The 23,071-nt window shown below is 39.1% G+C and overlaps 1 protein-coding gene across 1 annotated transcript; it reads left to right on the forward strand.

The window, feature by feature from the left end:
- The first annotated feature begins 840 nt into the window (after nt 1-840).
- On the forward strand, nt 841-7,899 carry LOC142350384 (uncharacterized). Its single transcript, XM_075402231.1, has 2 exons — nt 841-1,032; nt 7,525-7,899. The coding sequence occupies exons 1-2, from the start codon at nt 841-843 to the stop codon at nt 7,897-7,899; spliced, it is 567 nt and encodes a 188-aa protein (XP_075258346.1).
- Nucleotides 7,900-23,071: the final 15,172 nt, after the last annotated feature.

Raw genomic sequence — 23,071 nt, forward strand, 5'->3', positions numbered from 1 at the left:
TGCCAAGTTTCACAGAACAACTAAACTGCAAGATAGTACAAACTTGATTTCATTTGATCGATACAAAGAGAGAGAGAGAGAGAGAGAGAGAGAGAGAGATGGCAAAAACTGCTTAAAAAATAGAAAAAAAACTAAAAAACTACTAAAACCTTGCAAAAGTTTTTATTCCCAAAGTATTCAAAACTACTCAAAACTACTGTAATGATGTCTATATTATAGCCCACCCACAAGCTTTTAAAAAGTTTCTTCGTCTTCTTTCAGTTTGGGACTCCCCAGTACGTTATGCATCCGCCCGTTACAAAGGATGTGCCATTAAATAATAAATCCTTATGTAAAGTATGACACGTGCGTCTGGGTGGGTGCAAATAATAAGCACCCACTAAGCTGGGGGGGGGGGGGACAAACGGGAAAAGATGCCTTTTATCGGCAACTGAGAGTTTTATTAAAATCAAAACTTAAAAAAAATGTGAGAACTCAATTTTGGCAGCTAAGAACAGGCCGAAGTCGCCTAATGCTGTTCCGCTGCAATTACGCAGGAACCAAAATTATTAATTATTATTATTAACTCATTAAAAAGACAGAGAGCATCATTACAATCCAAATGTGATTAAAAAACAAAAAAAATGTATCTCTCAACAAACACGAGGCATAAATGTCTCAACTGAAAATTGAGCGACTAACTCAATACTCGCTTTCCGTTTGTAAAAACGAATTTATCGCTGGCCACACTATTACTAGGCTGGCCACACTGATTGCAAAGAAAAAAAGATGATGCTTCAATCTAGGAGTACAGACGTGAACCTGAAAAACATATTAGGACTGGTTTTGACGTCACTAATGATGTCACGGGTTAAATGCGACACCGAAGGCCGTTGTGAAAAAGACACAACATACTTGGCAGATGTATCGGGTGGAGCTCCTTGTTTCGCTCTTCTCGATGTCGAGAAGGGACCAGTCGTGAGTGATGTGGCCATAAGCACATGTCTTGACACGTACAGTGGAAAAGGATATCCGGTTCACGTCAGAAGGAAGGTTAGTCCAACTTTACCCTTTATTGACAACGTCCTCTTGAAGGTAATATCAGTCGGTGCGCTACTATTACGAAACTTTCAAATTTAAAATAAATTATTTGTATAAGTTTGAAAATTGATGTTATAAATAATAAGTTTGTTATTGATCGTTGCCTAGTATATAAGGATTTCAGCCACACAGCCCCTTCCCGGACCATTCTAGCATTGCAATTCATTGCTGATTCAGGGCAAAAAACATACTGGATTTAGTCCGGCCCATTTCTCTGTTCAGGTCCCACTTTAAAATTTACAGTCTGGTTTTTCGAGGTCAATGAGTCATTGAACTGAATTTTTTCTGAGCAGTAAAGTTTTCAGCCCCTGTTATCTGTCTGGGCATGACTAAGTTAATTCTTCCTTTTAACTGAGTAGCGTTAATTGCCGGCTGACAATAATCTGAGCAGCTGAATTACCCGCGTATTTATTTGCCCGCGTCTCAAAATCACTCAGAAGCAATTAAATCACTCACATTTGTTTTCACTCTACTAAATCTAAGATAATAAAAATAAATGAGATGAAAAATACTTTATTCATGCTCACATATAAATGGCACACAAGAAATGAAACAAATATGCATTAAAAACGGTTTAATTTGAGTTCATTAAATGTTTACAAAGTTCTATGTTCTATAAATGTTTTTGAACTTCTAGACTGTTTAAGTAACGAAACACTTGTATCTTCTGCCGTATCTGCTTGAAGCCTCTTCAAATAATACTAGTTAATTTGCTCAGAACATTCCTCGCTCATCACTGTAGACCATTTAACGACGAAGCGGACGCTTCCCTGACTCCACCAATCGTTGCTCACCTTTTCCTTGAAGGTGAGTCATGATGTTGAACTTCCTTCAAACTGAACACAGATCTCGGGAGAGTGTCTGCAGACCCACAGACAGCCAGGTGGAATAAAAAGGAGGAGGACCAAGTGTCAAGCATCAACAAAGACCTGAAAAAAGCAAAGCAAAGCGAAGAAGGGATCTGTTGTCTGGGGGGTGAAAAATTTGCACATCTTAAGCCGAGAAGCAAAAACGGAAAAGATCCAAAGCTTTAGCAGCATGTACGCTTGGAGGTGTAAAATATATACGGGGGTCAGAATGGATCCCCTTTCTTCCATAAATCTCAAAAGTCAAAATTGCCAAAGGTCATGAATGATTTCTAAGTAGTCATATTTCATACAAAGATCCTGCAAAAATTAAAACTTGTTCACATAAAATAAACTAACACTTTGCGTTTGAGTAACCCCTTCCTCTTGGTAACTATTGTCATGAAGGTCATTGTTATCGTTTCCCAGAACAACATTTTGATGTTTCTTTTGCAAGACATTTGGTTGAACAATAGTAACTGTTCTGTTCTGAGACATTGTTGGAATAATGCTGTTCAACGTTTTGTAATCTAAACTTCAAAGCTAATCTAAACTTTGGCACAAGCAGATCTGAAATATATTTAATACATATTAAACTATTATAAATAGTAAACATCAAATACTACAGCAAACTTTTATCGTACACAACCCCGCCCCTTGTACCATAATATGATGGAATGTTGGCACGCCACGCCTAGTAAAAGGTTGACCTTTCCGGTCATTGCTCAAAATGCTAATGACATTCACATGCAACGACGTTTGCCATTTGCCCATTATCACCTCCCCCCCCCCCCCCTCCTCCTCCTCTCCAAACCCCCACCCACTCCTTCTCCCCCCCCCCGTTCCTCCTCATTCGCCCTATCCTCTGTCGCACTACAGTACACTTCCTAATACTCTAATGCTAGCCAATTTCTATTCTTGCTTAATATCACCTCCTTTTTATTCCACCTGGCTGTCTGTGGGTCTGCAGACACTCTCCCGAGATCTGTGTTCAGTTTGAAGGAAGTTCAACATCATGACTCACCTTCAAGGAAAAGGTGAATAACGTTTGGTGGAGACAGGGAAGCGTCCGCTTTGTAAGCGGCGGGTATATTGTGATGGTGGAGGACGCATAGAAAGCTAAAATATCGTGTTTCCTTTATAGTTACTATTCCCCCCTCGAAACTGATCCCCCCTTCTGTTGTGGCACCCCTTCGGGTACGTTTGGTAGAACAATTGGCAACTAGTACTGCGGTGTGATGAAACTGGTCCCCTATTCTGATGGGACAGCCGTTCTGATAGTAGGTTCCTTCGAAAACGGTGGCTTTTCATCCGTTTACTGCGTTTTAGTAGATCGCCATTTTAGTTTCATGGTGACATGGCAGATTTTCGAAATTTTCGAAGTTGAATTCTGCACAGTCTGAGACTTCAGATTCAGACTGTGCATAGAACAACTCACTTCTCATTTGAACCGAAGACTGCCATTAGTCATGCCCATTTGCTTTACAGAATGAGATTGCTCTGATTTTCAGCGGGAAAGACTGAAGGCAAAAGTTAACCTTCAAAGTCAATGATATTAGCACTGGTTAAAATTGAATAATAATGTATCAGTAATGATATGCTATGAGACTAAGGTACGGGTTGTCAATCGTATTCCAAAAATGAAAATGTGAAAAAGTTGCGGTAATCACGCAATGTTATATATGACGCCCGATAACGATACAAGTAAACATTCAGTTTCTCTGATTTCCTTATTATCATGCAATGATCATCAACGATCATCAAACTGCCTCGTATGCAACATTTAACAGTGCTGAAGTACATTTGATTTTGCAGTATAGTTATAAAAAAATTCAAATTTCCCGGTAAACGCAGAACCTCAAATATGAATATAAGGTCATCTCAGCTGATCTCAGATCACATTTTTAATACGTGAACTCAGAAAATTTGAAAAGATAACGCTATCATAAGAAGGCACAACGCAACAATGCAATAGCTCGAACAAGTTCACGCTCTGGAGAATTTTGGAGTTTGGAGATGGTCATATTTAGGATAAAGGCGGGGTTTCCTATTGTCGTAGATCACAGATAAAAAGTTGATGAAAGCGAAATCAACAAGATTTTTTTTGTTAGATAATTGAGAAATTTTTTTTGAAGAAGAAATCACAAGCAGAGTACTTTCTTGTTCCTAAATTATCTTGGTATGCATTTATTTATGCCTTTCGTCTAAGAAAAGAAGATAACTTTTAGCAGATAGATCGTTTTGGTTATTTGGGAGAACATAATTGCACATAATTTCCTGATAGACGAATCTTGAGCGGAGCGGTCCTAGATTGAATTTTAGCTTCTTTCTCAATTATTTCGACAAAACAGAATAACCTACTTTCAAGTGGTTCGACTCTAATGAAATTTAAATTATTTAGCAAAAAATTTACATGTCAACTAGAAAACCTTTAGAGAAAGGACTCTAGAGACGTAATACAAAACGGCAAAAAAATTAAATCTCAAAATTACAGTGCATATGTTTGTGGTTAGCACAAGAAATGTTTCATCAAAGAAAATCATCAAATATAACACATTGAAAAGATTTTACATAAATTTGGACGGTGGTAGACATACAGTTTTGTGTCCATATGTGACAATTTATTGTTCCTTGCAGAATAGAAGTTTCATTTCGAAGAGAGGTGCATAATATCTTTTTCAATACAAAATTATTTCCTAAGTAAAGCCGATTTTTCCCTCATTTCAATGAAGTGGATAGTCAATGGAGTTAATTTTGACACTAAGATATTTGATTAATTTTTATAAAGAGATCAACCTAATCCTTTCTTTGAATCCACCAATTTTTCAGACTTAATACAAATTTTCAACGCGATTGATCGCGCAATTGGAATGCACAAAACTTAACTGGCAGATGAAATCCGATTTTTGCGTCATAGGTGGAAAACCAGTTTTTGAGGACGCATTTACATATTAAATTTGTTTTCTATAAAAGATGACACCTTTTTTGCCCACAGTGACAATAGTAAAACTATTTCAGCGCAAGAAGCCGTAAGCTTCTCTACTCATGACATGGCAAGGAAACTTCAAACCTCTAAACAGTGCAGTTGATTTTTTCCCATACGAGAATGAATAAAAACCCTTAGAGTATCACAGCGATTAATTTAGAAAAAAATAGGGAATGCAAGTTCTAAAGATCGGGAAGTTGTCTTTGATTGATGAGAAGTATATACTCGCCTAATCGAAATCACTTCCTCCACTAACCCATTTGCAAATCTTCACAATCGAGATGTCAAAGCTAAAGAAAACTAAGAAACTAAGAACTAACTGCGTTGAATGCGGTGATTGGTTTTAGTTTTTGCAATTTTAAGCACGTAATGTGGTGAAAGTGCTACAGATGAAATCTCCACCAATGAAAAAACTGAAACTATTAGTTAGTTAGCCTTAGAAAAATTACAAAAAATACATTTGTCGATGTTCTTGGAATTTGCGGCTAATAGCATTGAAATAATATATTCAGTGTTGTGTAGGTGATTTTTTAATCCCGTGAGCAGTGAATATAATAGAAAAAACCTACCGCTAAAAACAGCAATTCATGCTAATGTTCAAAGCTCCTGTTACACAATTAAGTGCAGCAAATCTGCCACGAAAAGAAAATTAAGGAAAATAAATTGTGTTTCGTGCGGTTGTTGAAGACGAGGTTGAAAGAAGAAGTCGGAAGTTTAGATTATACTGATAGATGAATTATCATTGAAAGCGTAGAAAAGTTTTTGACTGCTAAAAACTGCAATTATTGCAAAATTTAATCGCTAAAAGCCTCGACTCTTACAAAAAGCCTACATTTTGAAACAGTTTCCCTTATTTATGCAAGCTTTCTGCTGTGCGAAAACCTCATTTTGACCGACATTCACCGGAACTCTTAAATTATTGTTTAGCATTTCTTTAACCAGTGCTTTTTAGGCCAATTTAATATGGGAATTCTAATACCATGAGTGAATTAAATTTAGCCCCATCCTGAAATATATCTTGTCATCTAATATTCTCAACAGCTCAAAAATTTCTTTACGTCTTAATTTAGCGCATTTTCGGTTGTGTATTTCATTCTTTGTATCGCTTTCCTTCTTTTTTTCTTTCACTCGTTCATTTTTGTCGTTCGTCCAAAGCTGCTGCTACTTGGTTCTGCAATGCATCACACAGTCCTTAACAATTACTGTACTCATATAGTGGAGAAAAATTTTTCTGAACCGAAAAAAAGTTAGTTCAGCTGTAGTTTACGGCAAAATTGAGCTCAGACTTCTTGTCAGGCAACTGCTAACAGAAGATTGCTTCTTCATCAGTTTTTCGATTTTTCCGTTTGTGCCCCGTTATTGACAATCAGTTTCACCACTGTGATTAAAAATTCAAAATCTTGCAAGAATCTTGCAAGCTATCTTGCTAAAGAATACATACTTCTTGCAAGATTTGTCCAATATTCATGCAAATTTTGAATCCAACTCGCAATATTCTAGCAGGAATCTCGCAAGGTTCTTGCAAGATTTTGAATCCACACTTTTTTGTTAGCTGGCTGCATGGGGCAACTGGTCGATCTGAAAATGAATTTAAGCACAGTACAGTATTACTGTGTCCGAAATAATCTCAAGTCAATTTAAAACTCAGACTTTGTGATTATGTATGATGTGTTTAAACCTCCCCGCTTTTCCCTCCTCGCGAAGTTACATAAAATAGCTATAGGAGCATTGAGCAGAGCACTAGACAACAAAAACCTGGATCAAAACGCTCTCTTCAAAACAAAAAAAAATGGAAAAAAATATAAAACAAAGCAAATCACAAAAAATGGCGAAAAAAATTATGCAAACACACACTCGTAAGACACACACACGCATGCAAGCACACGCGCAACATACAAACACTACACATACAGCCTACACACAGCAGACACACACGCACGCTCACATACAACACACAAATTACAAAAACACACATCATAGACACTAACACTCCACAAAATGTCAAATATACTCGAAAAAAATTTCCAGAATTTAAAAACTTGCAAGATTTTTGCAAAATTCTGGCAAGATTTTCAATCCGTGCTTAAAAATTTTCCAAGAATTTTGTTTTGTAATTTATTTAATGAACAATAATTCGCTTCAAAAGTGTTTTCTAACACATTAGAGCCCTGATTTACTTTTTTCCAGGATTGATATCTTGCAAGATTCTTGCAAGAATCTTGCAGGTTTTGAAACATCTTGCAAGATTCTTGCAAGATCTAATTCCTCTAATCACCAGGTTAGAGCATCTGCCAATACGTAGTGAAAATTATTAGAAAATATGGAACGTGCGCTTGGGCTGGGGAAATAAAGAAGGGGGAATTTTAGGTGGGAAAAATATTGTTTTTCAACGCTCTTCGTTTTCATGTTAAATGTGTGCACAGTTATTTTGAAGTTGATTTTTTGTTAATTTGCGACTGCACTTCGTTTTTTTCGTATTACATCCCCCAACGTGAAATTATAGACCCCCGTCGTTTTGTATTTATTACGTTAATTGGACCGGATGACTTTATGGTACATGATCACTTCGGGCTATAAATGTATATGGAAATACACCTCACTTTTTTATGTTAGGCTGAACTTTCATCTGTTCTCAATTGGGCCATAAGCGCTGGACTCCCAAACGACACTGATGCTGGTTTCTGGACCGGCTATGTGCGAATGCTCCACGCGCCCATGCATTCAGATGGAAGCGTCAATCAGGAAGTCAGGAAAAACCGGACCCTCTTCCGATTACAGACAGATAACACCATAATGCCTGAAGAGCTCTGGCGGAATGAGTCGCAACCTGGTCATCTTCTGGACAAGCGAGACGAGCGGTGCACAGCCCAAAGTCGTCCGGGTCAGCAGCCGGAGTATCTGGGCATCGATGACTACGAGTGCTTTCCAGCACAAATGCACTATATTGTTTGTCAGGTCGAACTTAAAGCTTCTGGTTCCAATTCCTGACTAGATAAGCTTCTGTCTCTTTTCGACTTCCTATAAATTTCAAATTCCAAGTGAACTAAAGTTGGAGAATGGTTGAAAAACCTATCCTTGTTCTGAAAAGAGAGACAGGACTTCGATTTAATGGTATTTAGAACTTACAAGCAGTCCTCTATAAATTATCAATTAGACGTAGACTATAAGTGTAATTGCTAATGTCAGGCTTGCATCTTTTTTCGGAGTTGGTTATACAAAAAGGCACAAAAAATGAACTGGTGTAGAAGTAATCGGGGAGAGAAGGGTTCGGGCCACATCTAATCTTTCAATAAAGGCTTTCTAGCAGCGTTTTTCCTACTTGCTTTGCCGACTGATGAAAATACCTTGAACGACCATTTTTTGTCGACTTATTAAAAGACAGTTATTTATAGTACAAATAGTTTTTAAATATGCGTTCTGTGGATACCCGTACCTAACGACAAGGCAAATTCAGTACTGAGTCAGAGTCTAATTCAGGTCACATTTTTCATTGAATTTGACTGATTCAGAGGTAATTCAGTGATTCATTCTGAATTATCATCTGATTCAGAATAACAGTAAATATTTTCTCTGAATTTTGCTCTGATTCGGAGAAGATCAGAATTCACTTCACAGTTGGTCCTGAAATTTTTGTGAATCAGTACTAAGCTTGAAATTGTCATTGAACCTTAGGTACGGGTATATTACCTGCTATATTCAATATGTTACGTGGTTACCTGCGAGAAAACGCAAAACTCTTGATAACTGTTTGGTTTCATCCTACCAGAATTTTTGTGTCTACCAGTATTGCTGAACCTTAAAAAGCCCAATTTGGGTCTCTCAAAGCTCCTGAAATCATTTTGAAGAACCCCCGTCATCTCTTCCAAGAACTTGGTAACAAACGCCAAACACCTGTTTTGGATCTTTCCAAGATCTTCGAGTTGTTCGCGTGGGTGTCATTGCTTTTCTCGATACAGGTTATAGAAAGTTTTAAGCAGAATTGGCGAAAAATCAATAGCTAAGAAATCATTTGGTAACCCGTACCGAAGTCCAAGTGAAACTCAGTACTGAGTCAGAGTCTAATTCAGGTCTCATTTTGCACTGATTTTGTCTGATTCAGAGCTAATTCAGTGAACCATTCTGAATTATCTTCTGATTCAGGCGAAAACAGAATATTCTCTCTGTATTTTGTCCTGATTCAGAGAAATTCAGTAACCACTTCACAGTTGGTTCTGAAATCCTTCTGAATCAGTACTGATTGTCACTGAGCCTTAGGTACGGGAAGAAATTGCATACAAATCTGACTTCACGGGAAAGGTGTGTCTTCCGCCTATCTGTCGAGTTAGTTGGAAGTACAACCATTTTCCCGAGAAATTTGATGCAGAAAAAGCTTGTAGTTGTAAAACAAAAAGGAACCTTGGTTGTAAATATTTCAAAGTTGGCTATGAAGACAACGTTATTGATCATTAATGTGTAGTAATTGGCTGTGAAATAGGCTGGGTTTCTTTAAACTCGGTAAAGAACTGTAGTTCGGAAAGCTCTTTGAATTTAACTCTATAATCGACATATAGCAACGTATAAGTATTAGTCATGTACAAAGCAACGATCAAGACAACAAGTGAAACTTAGACGGCAAGGTTTTTTCGAGGCTCTTTTACTGGTTTTTTGTCTGACGTTATTGACTTAAAATCAGTTCGATTTCAATCGGCGATTGTCTAGAGAACCTAAAAATTTTCAGCCAAAAACCAGCTTAATCGATACATACAGTGGTTATTTTTTGACTTTAAATTAGGTTAAATGAACTTTTTCGGAATTTTCTACGTATATTAGAACGTTTTATACGCATTTAAATTCGTTTTTAAATACTCGTTTCTGATTGGCTAAAAATATCTCGCCTACTTATTTACTTCGTAACATCCTCCGGCCCGGAAGAAGATGTTGGGAAAACTGATACAAGTTTTACAAGCGGGCGGACGAGTGAACCGGTCGACGTACGTAAAACGGCGGAGCGCGCGACGCTATCGGAGCCGTAACGGAGTTCCACAATCCGAGCGGTAGGGTAGTAATCCCTAGGGTTGGTTTCCTCAACTATCCAAATCAAGTCACCGGTCTTAAGGTGTTGCTCGGCAGGCGTCTGCCACTTACAGCGTCGGTTCAGCGTCGGTACATACTCTCTGATCCAACGGGACCAGATCGCATTAGCGTACGACTGATCATGGGCGTAACGTTTACGATGGTCAAATTCATTATTGCCGACAAGAGACGGAATAACGCTAAAGTATTCTCCTAAGAGAAAGTGGTTAAGCGTTATAGCGTTCAAAATGAATGGATAAGCGCTTACGGGTGTTAAAGGACTTGAATTGAGAGCATTCTCCACGAGACAAAAGGTAGTATGCAGTACCTCATCCGTGAGGCGACGCGTGCCAAGAATAGTATACAACACGCGCTTGAAGCTGCGTACCAACATCTCCCAGATACCACCTTGATGTGGTGCGCTGGATGGATTGAACCTCCACTTTATACCCTTGTGAGCGAGCTCAGCTGCAATGTTGACAACGTTCCACTTTTCAATACTTTCTTGGAGTTCTTTCTCCGCTCCAATAAAGTTAGTGCCATTGTCCGACCAAATCATGGCAGGTGTACCCCTACGTGACACAAACCGCTCAACTCCCATAACACAAGAACTGGTGTCCATGGATGTAACTATCTCGACATGGACAGCGCGAGTAGTGAGACAGGTGAAGAGGAACCCCCACCTTTTCTCAGTAGTACGGCGGACAGTAACATAGAATGGCCCAAAGTAGTCAACGCCAGTGTTCGTGAAGAGAGGAGACTGGTAATCAAGTCTCTCCTTAGGTAAGTCAGACATGATTGGTTGCATAGTTACAGCTTGGAATTCTCAGCATCTCAGGCAATGTGTTTTGAAGGAACGTAAAGATGATCTTAGTTTCAGCACTTGATCTTAGGTACTCAGCGCCTTGATGATAATGCTTTACGTGAGTGTGTTCAAGGAACAATTTTACAAATGGAAGACGTGCATCTACGATGATTGGGTACTTTACGTTAAACCCAACTTCAAATAACCGCTTGATGCGGCCCTAGGAACGAATTAGCCCGTTTGGACTAATAATTGGTGAATGTGGACCCATTCGGCTACTCCGTTTAACAGATTTAATGTCAAGAAGATCATTTCTTGCGGTTTCAAAAGACTCTCCTTGCACCAAGTACTGTAGATGACGCTCGGCTTCGTCAAGCTCAGTAGGGTCAAAAATGCTAGCATCGAGGTTACGGTAGCCGGCATGTTTCGGCAAAAGCCGAAGAACGAATGCGGCAATGCGCAAGAACTTTTGATAACTAAACTTATCAAAGGGAAAAATGTTGAAGGAACGGGATTCATCTGTTTTTTGACAGATGTAGTCAGAGATACATTTTCTTCTATAGTGACTGCTTGGTTGACGCCAAGTTTGATGTTATTAATGACGTCATAGTTCAGTGCGAAAGGGAAACGTGAATTAGTTAAGAAATGTGGACCTTTGACCCAACTGCTTAGTTGCAAAACTTCAGCGGACATTCCACGCGTGCCAGCGTCTGCGGGATTATCCTTAGTTGCGACGTGGTTCCATTGATCAACGCTGGTATACACCAAAAATTTCACAAACGCGGTTTGCAACAAAGATTGCTTGCTTTTCATTAGAGTTAATCCACTGGAAAACGGTCGTGCTGTCTGTCCACAAGAATACTTTGTTAACAGTTACAGTAAGTGCTTGTGTAATTTCCCTTTTCATTCGAGCGGCAACTAGAGCTGCCTGTAATTCGAGTTTTGGGACAGTCATTGTTTTCATTGGCGCCACGCGCGCTTTCCCGAAAAACAAACGCAAGCTCTGTTTTTATCTAGGAGTTGTTACTACGGCTCGAAGTAATGCAATGGCACTAAAATTATCTTGGGAACTGTCTCCGAACATATGCAATTCTACGTTATCAAAGGGTCCACTAAAGTAACTTCGAGGAATTTTGATATTTTCAAGCTGTGGTAAGTCCGCACTCCAAACCAAAAATCTTTGAACCATGTCATGTGGGAGCTCGTCATCCCATTGTTGTCCTGTGACACGCCAGATGTCTTTTAAGAGCCGTCGCGCACCGACGTTAAACGGTGCGAGAAGACCGATGAGGTCAAAGACTTTCGAGACAAGACTTAGGACCAAGCGTTGCGTGAAGGACTTGCTGATAGCGCAGCTTGTACCCCTACTCACAACTAGAGTGTCATTAGTGTGATCCCACTTTAAACCTAGCACATGCGAAGAATCCTCCTGACATGAAGCAATAACCTTGGGCTCAGTAGATTGAGGGGAACCATCAATTCGATCAGCCAGATTTGGCACATTGCAAACAAACCTTGTAAACCTGAACCCACCGAGATGGAGAAGATGTACCAATTCTTTCGATCTATTGATGGCTTTCTCAGGAGACTCCACTGAGTCAAGGTAATCGTCCATGTAGAACTTTTCAAGGACGGCTTTTGCAGCTTCGGGGTAAAACTTTGCATTGTCTCTCGCAGTGCGCTGTAATGCATAGTTGGCGCATGTGGGCGAGTCTTTAACCCCGAATATATGGCGCGTATATTGATACACTACAGCGTTAGTTGTGGAGACCTCCCGCCACAGAAAGCAAAGTGACGGTTGATCTGATGGTAATACACCAACCTGTAGAAAATTTCCCTCGATGTCGGCAGAGACGGCATATGGATGTTGTCGGAAGCGAAGAAGTACGTAAATAAGGTTTTGGAGCAGATCAGGGCCAGTGAGCAAAGATTTATTTAGTGAGGCACCATGAAATTTTGCTGCTCCATTGAGAACCCTACGCACCTTGCCCGGTTTGTTCGGGTTTAAAACCGGATGGTGGGGTAGGTACCACTCTTTATCGGACCGGTTCTCAACCTTGTGAGCGTCTGGAACCTCAATAACATATTCCTTATTTAGGTCTTCCTTGATGGTACTGGTATACTTCTCTCTAAAATCTTCATCCTTGGCCAATTGTTTTTCGAGAGATTTTAGCTGAACAAGGGAGGAGAAGTAATTATTTGGGAGCTTGGTGTTGTCTGCTGCCCACAGCATTCCGACATCGTATCTCAGACCATTGTGTATGGTGGTACTCTCAAGGATTTTGTGAGCCCTTGCGTCTACTGCAGATCTTGAGTCGAGCTAATTGTTTGCCCCGAATGATTGAATGTCGTACCATGAATTTACTTGAATTGCTAACACCTTGTCATGTTCGATATTCACTTTAAAGCACGTTGAGGTTAGACAGAACTTGATGGCAACGGACCGCTTAAGACCCAACCTATGGGTAAGCGTACGGCAACGGGTGAACGATTCTCATCGGCAGAGAAGTATTCTAACGGGCGGATGGCTTGATAGACATCTTGTCCGAGTATCATCTCAATGTTTTTGTAGGAATATGTCACGTGATCAAGGACTGCTAAGTGTGGGTAAGTCTCTAGCAGGGCTTGTACATTAATTATATCAGAGCCGACGTTCAGACTCTCTTTAACCAAGGGGTTGATGGTAAATGGTTCGAAATCCTGATGTTCTCTTGGTTTCACAGTAACTTCAACAACCCTAGTATCAACTACTTCCTCCGTATTAATACCCTTGACAGTTAGCTTTAGTGCTTTACCGTGGAAACCGAGTCTATCTGCGAGACTACCGGCCACCCAAGAGTTACTGCGGGCGGTATCACGCAAAACTAAAGCCTTGGTATCTAAACCGGTTGAATTGACCAACTGCAATTCCGTCACCCGAAGTAGCGCCTTAACATCAGTAACAGATGACATTGTTTTGGTCTTATTAGGCTGCAATTGACTCTTTACTGTGATCTAACTTGCCAGAAGGCTGAGTGCTATTGGAATTTGTTGACTGTTTTGTTGGGAAAACCCTATCTGCACCATGCAATAGTGTGTTATGCGAACTAATACACCCTTCTGCTCGGCAGTTTCTTGGTTGTGGGCACTGGCGGAATGTGTGCTTGTCCCGTAAGCACGAAAAGCAAAATTTGTTAGCAGCCACCAGCTTAGCTCTCTGGATTGGAGTCTTTTCCTTGAAAACTCGATATTCCCATAGCCGGTGGTTACCTTTGCATACAATGCAACAAGAGTAAGCGTTTGTGGAAGAAGATGGCATTTGCTTCTTTGTTTCCCTTTGTTGTGAATTTGATGCAAACACTTTTGAGGCTGTTTTGGTCTTGGTTACTGAAGTGCTGTTATCTTCAGGCCTTGCCTTGTTTGCGCTTTGTTTCATAAGATCATGGGCCTCAGCCTTTTCTTTAAGCCAATCGTTAAAATCAAGGAGGGTAGGCTTAACCAGGGATTCTTATCCGTATAGAGCGACCACCAATCTGTCATGATCGGTGGTAACTTCTGTACCACCTGGTTAAGTAGGGAAGCGCTCTTCAAGTCATTATCATATGATAGTGACTTGAAAACCCCAACGAGGCTGGATATGGCTGCAGAATAGTTAATGATTTTATCACTATTGTGCATTTTAAGAGGCGGAAAATTGGTTAGTTTATCCAAGTGTGCACTTACGACTGCCTGTGGCTGGCCAAAATTACGTTCTAAAGTCCTTAGTGCGTCCTTGTACATTAAACCACAGTAAGCAAACTCGGCGATTGCAATCTTTGCTTTACCGGTGACGAGCGTTTTGAGGTAAGTCAATTTAACGTCATCAGTTAGCGATTGCAAATCAATCGCGCTTTTGTATTAACCATACCACTACTGCCATTGTAATGGATCGCCATTATACTGAGCAATTTTCCATTCTGGCAAGGGGTCATTTTTCTTGCTGGTTATTGCATCAGCCAACTCCCTAATCAATGACGCATTGTCTGCTTTTGAAGGGGCGGGCGCAGATTCCTGTGGACTACTCCAACTCAACGTTGTGGGCCAAACATAAGGATTTGTTGGCTGAAAAAACGGAGCGGCTAGAACAGGTACGATATTACTTGTAGTTGCGATCAGGTTTTCCTGTTGTGTGCCGGATGGTGATTGCATCTCAATCAAAAGTGGTGAATTTGAATATATTTGTTGATGAAAATTTGTAACTAATGGTGCGATGTGTGCCTGTACATTTGGAGCAACATTATTTACGGTAGTAATGTCTTGGTTGACTAATGACGGTCTGTGCTGTGGAAAACGCCAATGACTCATATTTGGCACAAAGTGTTGACCGAGAGGGATATTGGGAATATTTGGCACAGGAGGAGCAACGGAACGTACGACTTTGTGTACTTGGTTGGTATTGTTTTGGAAAGTGTTGTGGAAGGGAGCTGATTGATCAAGGGGAGTGTGGAACTCGAGCAGTGAGTTAGGTGCAAAAACTGGGTTCAGAATGGCAAGGTCATTAGGATGAGCGGGTTTGGAGTTGCACTGTTGAATGTTTGGACTTGGTGAGGCACTTGGGTGCAGGAGAACGTTTATTGCGGGAGCTGGATGACTTGTTGTCGGAAAGGGTGGAAGAGTGGCGCTTGGTGCTCGGGGAACAAAAATAATTTGTTGTCGGGAGCGTATACGCTGGGCCGAACTATTCTTGGGCAGACTTGATATTTCAGGTCCCCTGGATTCTGAAATTTGAAGTTGTGCGAGTGGAAAAAAATCGGACGAATTATTTTGATTTATTTATGGTCGAACGGGCTCTTGAATGGCTGGTGAAGAAGCCCCTCAGGCGTGTACAGAAGGCAGGTGACTATCTGCGGTTCCTTGGTTAATTATGCTTGGAAGCGCCGTGCCTTATTGGCCTGTTTGATACGTTTGCGCTCGTAGGTGCGCCTGGTACAATGCCTGTGTGTTAGCAGCAGCCAGAAAATTATCAGGTGGAGTATAATACGAATTGAATTGCTGTAAGGTCTCATTGCTTAAAATGTAATTGCCTCGACAGTTTTTTGGAATCGAATGCCTTGAATTTTCAGTGCTCTGATCTTCCACTGTTTTGCCGTTGTTGTGGCTAATAGATTCTGGAGTGTCAATCGTAACCTCTGGTTTACTAGTTTTCTCCTCATTGTTGAAACTTAAAGCAAGTCAGGTGTTGATCCAGTCTTGGACAGTCTTCTCACTTCTCATTGAACTCCTAGCACTTGCAGTTGTTTCAGATTGGCTACCTTTAGGAACGGTGTCCAGCAATTCAACTTCTTGCAGAGTTGCCTCTGCCCACCGTTTCCTGATGTTTTCCTCCAGTTCATCTAATTCCTTTTGCTTTTTCTGTTTAGCAAGGCAAATGGCTGCCTCATGCTGTTTTTCAATTTCTTCGCGCTTCATCCTAGCAATTACATAATTATGTATACGCTGACTAGATGTTTTCGAAGAGGCCATAAGTGAGGGAGGCCTAGAACGAATGGAAGCCCTTGGTTCCTGGAACTCACTCACTTTATCATCAGCAGAGTTGATGTAGTTTCGAGCTGAAGTGAGTATCTTGCGTCCTCAGTTGTCCTTGCTTCCAAGTAAGACTCTATTGAAGGAAAAAATACACTTAGATCCTCCGTTTTTCCAGCAAATGCAATCAGGTCCTCATTTTTGTCTACAACAGTCATAAATGCGTCGTTGCACTTTGTTACTAGTCGTTCAACTTTCACTCACTTACTTTGACTATTTATACAATGAAGACTATCTTCATGTATAGCATGCAATTCAGCCTCACGATTTGACCTGGCAGCGTACAACTTTTTGACTTTTTGGTCAAGACTATTAGACATCACGATGTTATTATTTCCAAAGACCAGCAAAACTACCACTGCACACGGTTATCTATTATATGCACACTCCAAACAAACCAAACCAACGCAAAACATACCCAACGCAAAAGACACCAAACAGCACACTGTAGACAGTCTGTAAAACAAACCGCAAAAAGAGCAGAAAAGGTCGTCGAGCACACAGTGTCCGACAAAAACAGACGTGGGGCGCTGAACGCTATGCGCTCACCGCGGAGGGAAACAAAGGACATACGGGAATTTGAGCGAGCAACACGCGACGAAACGGAGACGTTACGGACGGGAAGTCGAGCGAGACACGCGCGACGCAACGGAAACGGGACAGACGAGTAGTCGAGCAAGCAGCGCGCGACGGAGCGGGAACAGGACGTGCGGGAAAGCGAGCGAAAAACGCGCAACACAACGAAACGGGACGTTGGGATAGAACGCGCGGGAAATGAGGTCGGAAAAAACTATGTTAGCAGACCACAGCAAAAACTCAGCCAAACAACATAGCCGTAACTCCAGAACAAACATAGGTCACACTAGGAAGAAGGAGAGAAGCTACTGCAAGACAATCTAACATAGTTTATTATGGGACTATAACGACAAATTTAGCGACAAACTAATTTACGGCAAGGCAGTAGTACGCTAAAAGGATGCAAAGGTCGAGAAGTTTACTAGCCGTAACTCCAGAATAAACTTAAGTCATATCCTAGCAAACCCAAACCACAACAAACAATCAGCATACTAACGGTATTAATCAAACTACAGCAAAATTGAAAAAAAACAACAAAAGTGTGTTTGTAGACGAAGACAGTTCGAAAAGTCAAGAAACGATCCAGCCGTAACTCGAGAATAAACTTAAGTCACACCCTAGAAGACAACAAGACCAAACCAACTAGCAATCATACAGTTACACACAAACATACAACAGCAAAATCAATATACTACAACAGGAAGGCTAGTAAAATAGTAAAGTTGAAAAGTCAAAGGACAATCCAGCCGTAAATCGAGAATAAACTTAAGTCACACCCTAGAATGCTATAGGACCTAAACAACAAACCAGCATACTAGCATACTCAACATACTACAGTAAAAACAACAACACACTTCATCACATATGACATACTACATCTAAATCCGGAAAGTAGCGGAAGAAAACGAAAAGCGATGTTTTGGGAGAGCGACGTTATTGAAAAAACGGAACACGGAGAATTGAAAAGTTAAAGGGACGAAAAGGACGCGGACGAAACGGTAAAAAAACAAGAGACGAGGAAAAATTATAGTGATTAGATAATTTTTTGTAGGCCGGAGGTTGTGAAACATTTCACAACTTTTTCTGTGTACTGAGTTCCACTCAATTAACGAACATTCTTGTTGGAGAAATTGATTTTTGACAAACTTGTCAAAAATTTATGCTTTTATCCAATTTTTTCTCTATTTTTGGTCAATTTTTTGCAATTTCTTGAATACGGAACGGTAATCCACTAAACTGGACAACTTTATGCTCGAAAATAGGGTTTATCGATATTCGGTGATAATTTTCTAATTTTTTTGAATTGCTTGAAAATTGACCAAAAGTTTTCAAAATTGAACAATTTAGCATAAGGTTCTCTCGAATTTCTCTATATTGGAGGTATTTTTTGATATACGAACCGACTATATCAATTTTTTCGAACTTTTTGTAATTCTATCAAAAACTTTCAAAATCGATGTTTTTTGTCTCAGAAATAACACTTGAGTGAATGCTGTTCAAATAGCGCTATTTTTTTGCCACCTTTTGATCAATAATACCAACCTATCTAAGAAAATTGTTCAACCAAAAGTTTCATAATGCGACAGCTTAATGGTAAGGACTTGCCGTCTAAATATGATATTTTTACCGCAAAATAAAAGGAAATTTATTACGAGAAATAGAGAAACATCGGATAGAAGATTTACACCGGATTTGTCTTACAGGTTTTTGTTCAATGCCTGAATTCCTGACAGTTGACGACACAGTTAGCAACAGCAGTCAACGCACCACTGTGGCAACATTCCAACTTGATCGATGGTTTCTTGTAGTGACTTTCTGCAACTGGTCCATAGTCCCTGTGAGTAGACCTCATTCTTACTCTGAGCCCACCAGTCTGACAGTAAAGCAACGAAGAGAAGGGCCAAGGCAACACAAAGACAAATGAACCCTATTAGTCTGATGGGGCGACAGATACACTTCCTCTCAATCACATAGTCCGTCTCATCCTCGTTATGCTCAGAGTAGTTCTCCGCTCCATACGGCGACAGTGACATTCTCTTCCTCCTCTCCTTTCCCTCTTTTTGATTCTATTCTTCAATCACTGTCTTATTTGTTTCTGGGTACAATCTGCTTGGCGTGGATAGAACGAAGCTGTTTGGTTCCCAAATTGACAAGATGTTGCAACTTTATAGGTCGAAAACTTCGTGTGTAGTATCGGAGATATGTTTTACCGGGTCGCGGGCCCATATAAACTCAGTAAAGAACTGTAGTTTGGAAAGCTCTTTCAATTTAACTCTATAATCGACATATGGCAACGTATAAGTATTGGTCATGTACAAAGCAACGATCAAGACAAGTGAAACTTAGACGGCAAGGTTTTTTCGATGCTCTTTTACTGGTTTTTTGTCTGACGTTATTGACGTAAAATCAGTTCGTATTCAATCGGCGATTGTCTAGAAAACCTAAAAATATTAAGCCGAAAACCAGCTTAATCGATACATATAGTGGTTATTTTTACTTGAAATTAGGTGAATTGAACTTTTTCGGAAATTTCTACGTATATTAGAACGTTTTATACGCATTTAAATTCGTATTTAAATACTCGATTCTGATTGGCTAAAAATATCTCGCTTACTTATTTACTTCGTAACAGTTTCAACATATGCAAGATTTTGTGTTTAAAAACGGCTATCGCCTACTAGCAATTAGCACAGGCAAATCAACCCCTCTCAGCTAAGGTTGATTTAATATTGTGGACCTGTCAACCTGGGTTTTATATCGAATAGCACACCCGGATGAAAAAAACATTGCATTGAGTCTCTTTATTCGAAATGAATTGACCGATGAAAAATGAAAAGTCTCATTTTGTCAATAAGTTACCAGGTGTTGCGTGTTGCGTTCATTTTTTTGGCAATTCTTTTTTTTTGTTTTACATACAATCATTTTTTACCGTTAATTTTTCGATGCTTCGTTTAGATCTTTCGTTGACAAAAGATTTACAATAAACACAAAAAATACGTAATGTCTGCTATTGTTATCATTCGTTGTAATGCGGTCCTGAGAAAGTTAAGTAGAAAAATGTGAAAAGCTATTTTCATTAAGGAATATGGTTTTTCAGACAAATAATTTCTTTAAATACTGGTACATCGAAATGAATTTCTTATCAACTTTTGAGCATTTATTTTGGATTTGAATTTTCTCAGATCTTTCTGTCTAATAGTGACCGACTTGCTTACATTTCATTGGCGCACAACTGCCTGCTAGCAAAAAAAAATGCTGAACCTAATTTTCAAACTTTCTTTGTTTTAGTTTTCAACTCTTTGAATTGAGAAATCTTTTTTGGTTGTTGGGAATCAATACTTCATGAACAATTTTTTCTTGTTTTTTTTTTATGTTGTCAAACTTATAACCTTGAAGTTATATCAAAAAACGCAACCCTGATTTTTTTAAAAAAAACAATTAATGGGGGTCCTATTGTGAATTAAATTTGTAGTTGAGAAGTGGAAATTGGAAAGTCTCTTTTTGTCTCTATGCCACGGCGTGAATCGTTCGGTTTGGCGACAAATAATTTTGTTTGATTCTGTTAATTAGTTGTGAGAAAGCATGCCACCACTTGTTACCGTTCAATTTCATATTTTAGATTTGTGGCTAAATGTGGCATACAATTACACAAAGAATATGCCCATGTTTCGCGGCATGTGCTCATTAGTTCGACAATCCGTCTCTTTGAAACCGCCTAAGAAAATCAAGGAAAAGATAGGAAACCTAATGTACAACAAAGGAGTTTCTTCATTTGGGCAAACGCATATTTTCCAACATAGTGGTATTTCGGGAAAAATTTCTAGATTTTGAGCTCAGTTTTCAACTTTTATCTCAGACCTTTGCTTTTAAGAATGGCTAACTTGAGACTTTTTAATTGGGCTCAAAAACAGTCTGCTCTTGAATTTAAACAATTGCTGAAACTCATTTTTCAAACTCCTCTATTTTGAATTTCTCGCTTCGAAAATTGCTTTTGCTAGTGCCGAAACATTAACGGTATAAACGAGCAAACTTGGGACAAGTATGAGCTTCAATTTATTTTTTGAGACATAAAAAATCGTTTCGCTTTTTGCAAGTTCAAGCAGGTTTTTTTTTGCATTATTTGCTAAACTTGCTACAGCTGGTCAACTTGATAAGTTTCCTTATTTTGCAAAGCTTTTGTGCAAAATTGTACTTATAAAAAACAGTTCTACAACGAATCTACTTTAATGCAAATGGTTTTCAATTTCATCAGCAATCTCCCAATTTAATAAATTACTAAGAAGAATTGAATAACTCAAATTGAAACCAAAAAGAAAGAATTTAAAACTACGTGTAATTTTGCATGATAACAACAAAGTTTCCAAGAGCTCATCCATGCACTCAATATTTGCATTCAGCATGAACTCAGTCAATAAAAAAATTTCGCACAGCCACGTTATCAAGATGTCGAAGCACGGAAGACACTTTTGATCATTAGTTTCCGCTTCTGTGTATAGTTTGATGCCCGAAACATTCAACCAGTAATAGCGCAGACACCAGCATTTCGCTCCCCAATAAACTCGACGAAGTACAGATAACCAAACAGTCTTACTGCTTAAGACATTGTTGAGTAAATGGCGGATTGGAATGCCTTAATTCCTAATTAAAACACTAATTGTCTCCTGTTTTGTACATCTTGAAATTGGCAGCTACAAACACAACAGTGAAAGTCAACATGAAAGATCTCACGGTCCCCAGTTTTTGAAGGTAACTAGGAGCGCATAAAACAAGCCGCAAAGCCCACTGTTAAGTTTATCTAGGATCCCGACAAACGTCATTAAAAATAAAGCAGACAACCCTTGATGAGACCAAAGCTAGCTTCAACTCTACAACCCTCGCGGTTGTCAATCAACTTTCAGATGCCGAGAAGCAGTTTTCACTTGATCAATTTTTTTCAAGAGAGTTTCAGCTTTCGTCCAACTGGAGATCTTTAGATTTCAAATCACTGAAATGAAACGTACAGCTGACGTTAAATTACCTCTGGAAATATAAAACAAAGGATAAACTTATCACTATTTTTTTAGTCGAAATGGATTGAACAACCGGCACCGGTGAGAATCAATGAAAAAATCTGATTTCAGAAAAAAAAATGATTCAACTTATTGGAATATGGACTGTGACAATTTTTAGACATTGAAAAGAAGAACAACACCGATCTGTGAAGTTCAAAGCCGCTATCGGTACTTTCATTTGTCCCATCGCCGCACTCGCACATTTTTTGGCCGTTTTGCCGACTGGTTTCTGCTTTTCTTTGGCCTGGTTTTACTTCCAAATTAAATTCTTTGTTAAACTTGCACCGATTAATCAGCTTGATATTTTCTCAGTTTGAAGCATGATTTCTGCAAAATTATATTTCTGTAAAACAGCAATATAACATTTTTTGAGGAACTATTTTGTCTTCATCTGAAGTTTGTTTTGCAACCATTAACAGGTCTTCAAGAAATCGGAGATTCTTGTGGAAATTCTTTTGCAAAACAATGAAAATTCGATTTTCTTTTCTTTGCTCAAACATTCCTGGTCATATAACAATCCTCACCATATAACACATTTCGTTAAAAATTTATCTGTGTCGGTTTTTTGGGAAACAATTTTTGTAGCTCTTTCACTCAATTTTATTGAAGCGAGACAATACGGATCAGTCTATCTTCCTTTTCCCATTTTTTTCATTATCTTCGATTTCTTGTTTTGTGAACATAGATATTTGTCTATTTTGAAGACCATTCGTTATAAGTAACGGAAACTTAAGAAAAAAGTATTGTCTACTTTTTTTGCTTTTCGGAGACCTTTAGTTTGCTAATAGGTACAATTAAAATTGCAAAGTTCTCACAAAATAATTAGAAGTCCTGGAATTACTTTTCCTAATCAAAGACAACAAATCATTTTTTGCAAATGTATTGTTCAATGTCTCCTTTTAATCACACAAACTTTATCGTAAAAATGATTCTCTAGTTTTATTTTAAGTCAATCAAAGAATAATTAACCTATTTTGTTTCTCTTTTATTTCATAAACAAGTTTGCACGCACGGAAAAGAGCCGTTAAAATGTTCTAATAAGTTCTGATAGCGTTGTTGAAATGTTGTTTCCGAAAATATTAGCATTCGATTGCAACAACAGACGGGTAAAAATTGACCGACAATGTATCTTAAT

This window comes from Convolutriloba macropyga, chromosome 12, assembly GCF_964194025.1.
Source record: "Convolutriloba macropyga chromosome 12, txConMacr16.3, whole genome shotgun sequence".
In the NCBI taxonomy this organism is placed as follows: Eukaryota; Metazoa; Xenacoelomorpha; order Acoela; family Convolutidae; genus Convolutriloba; species Convolutriloba macropyga.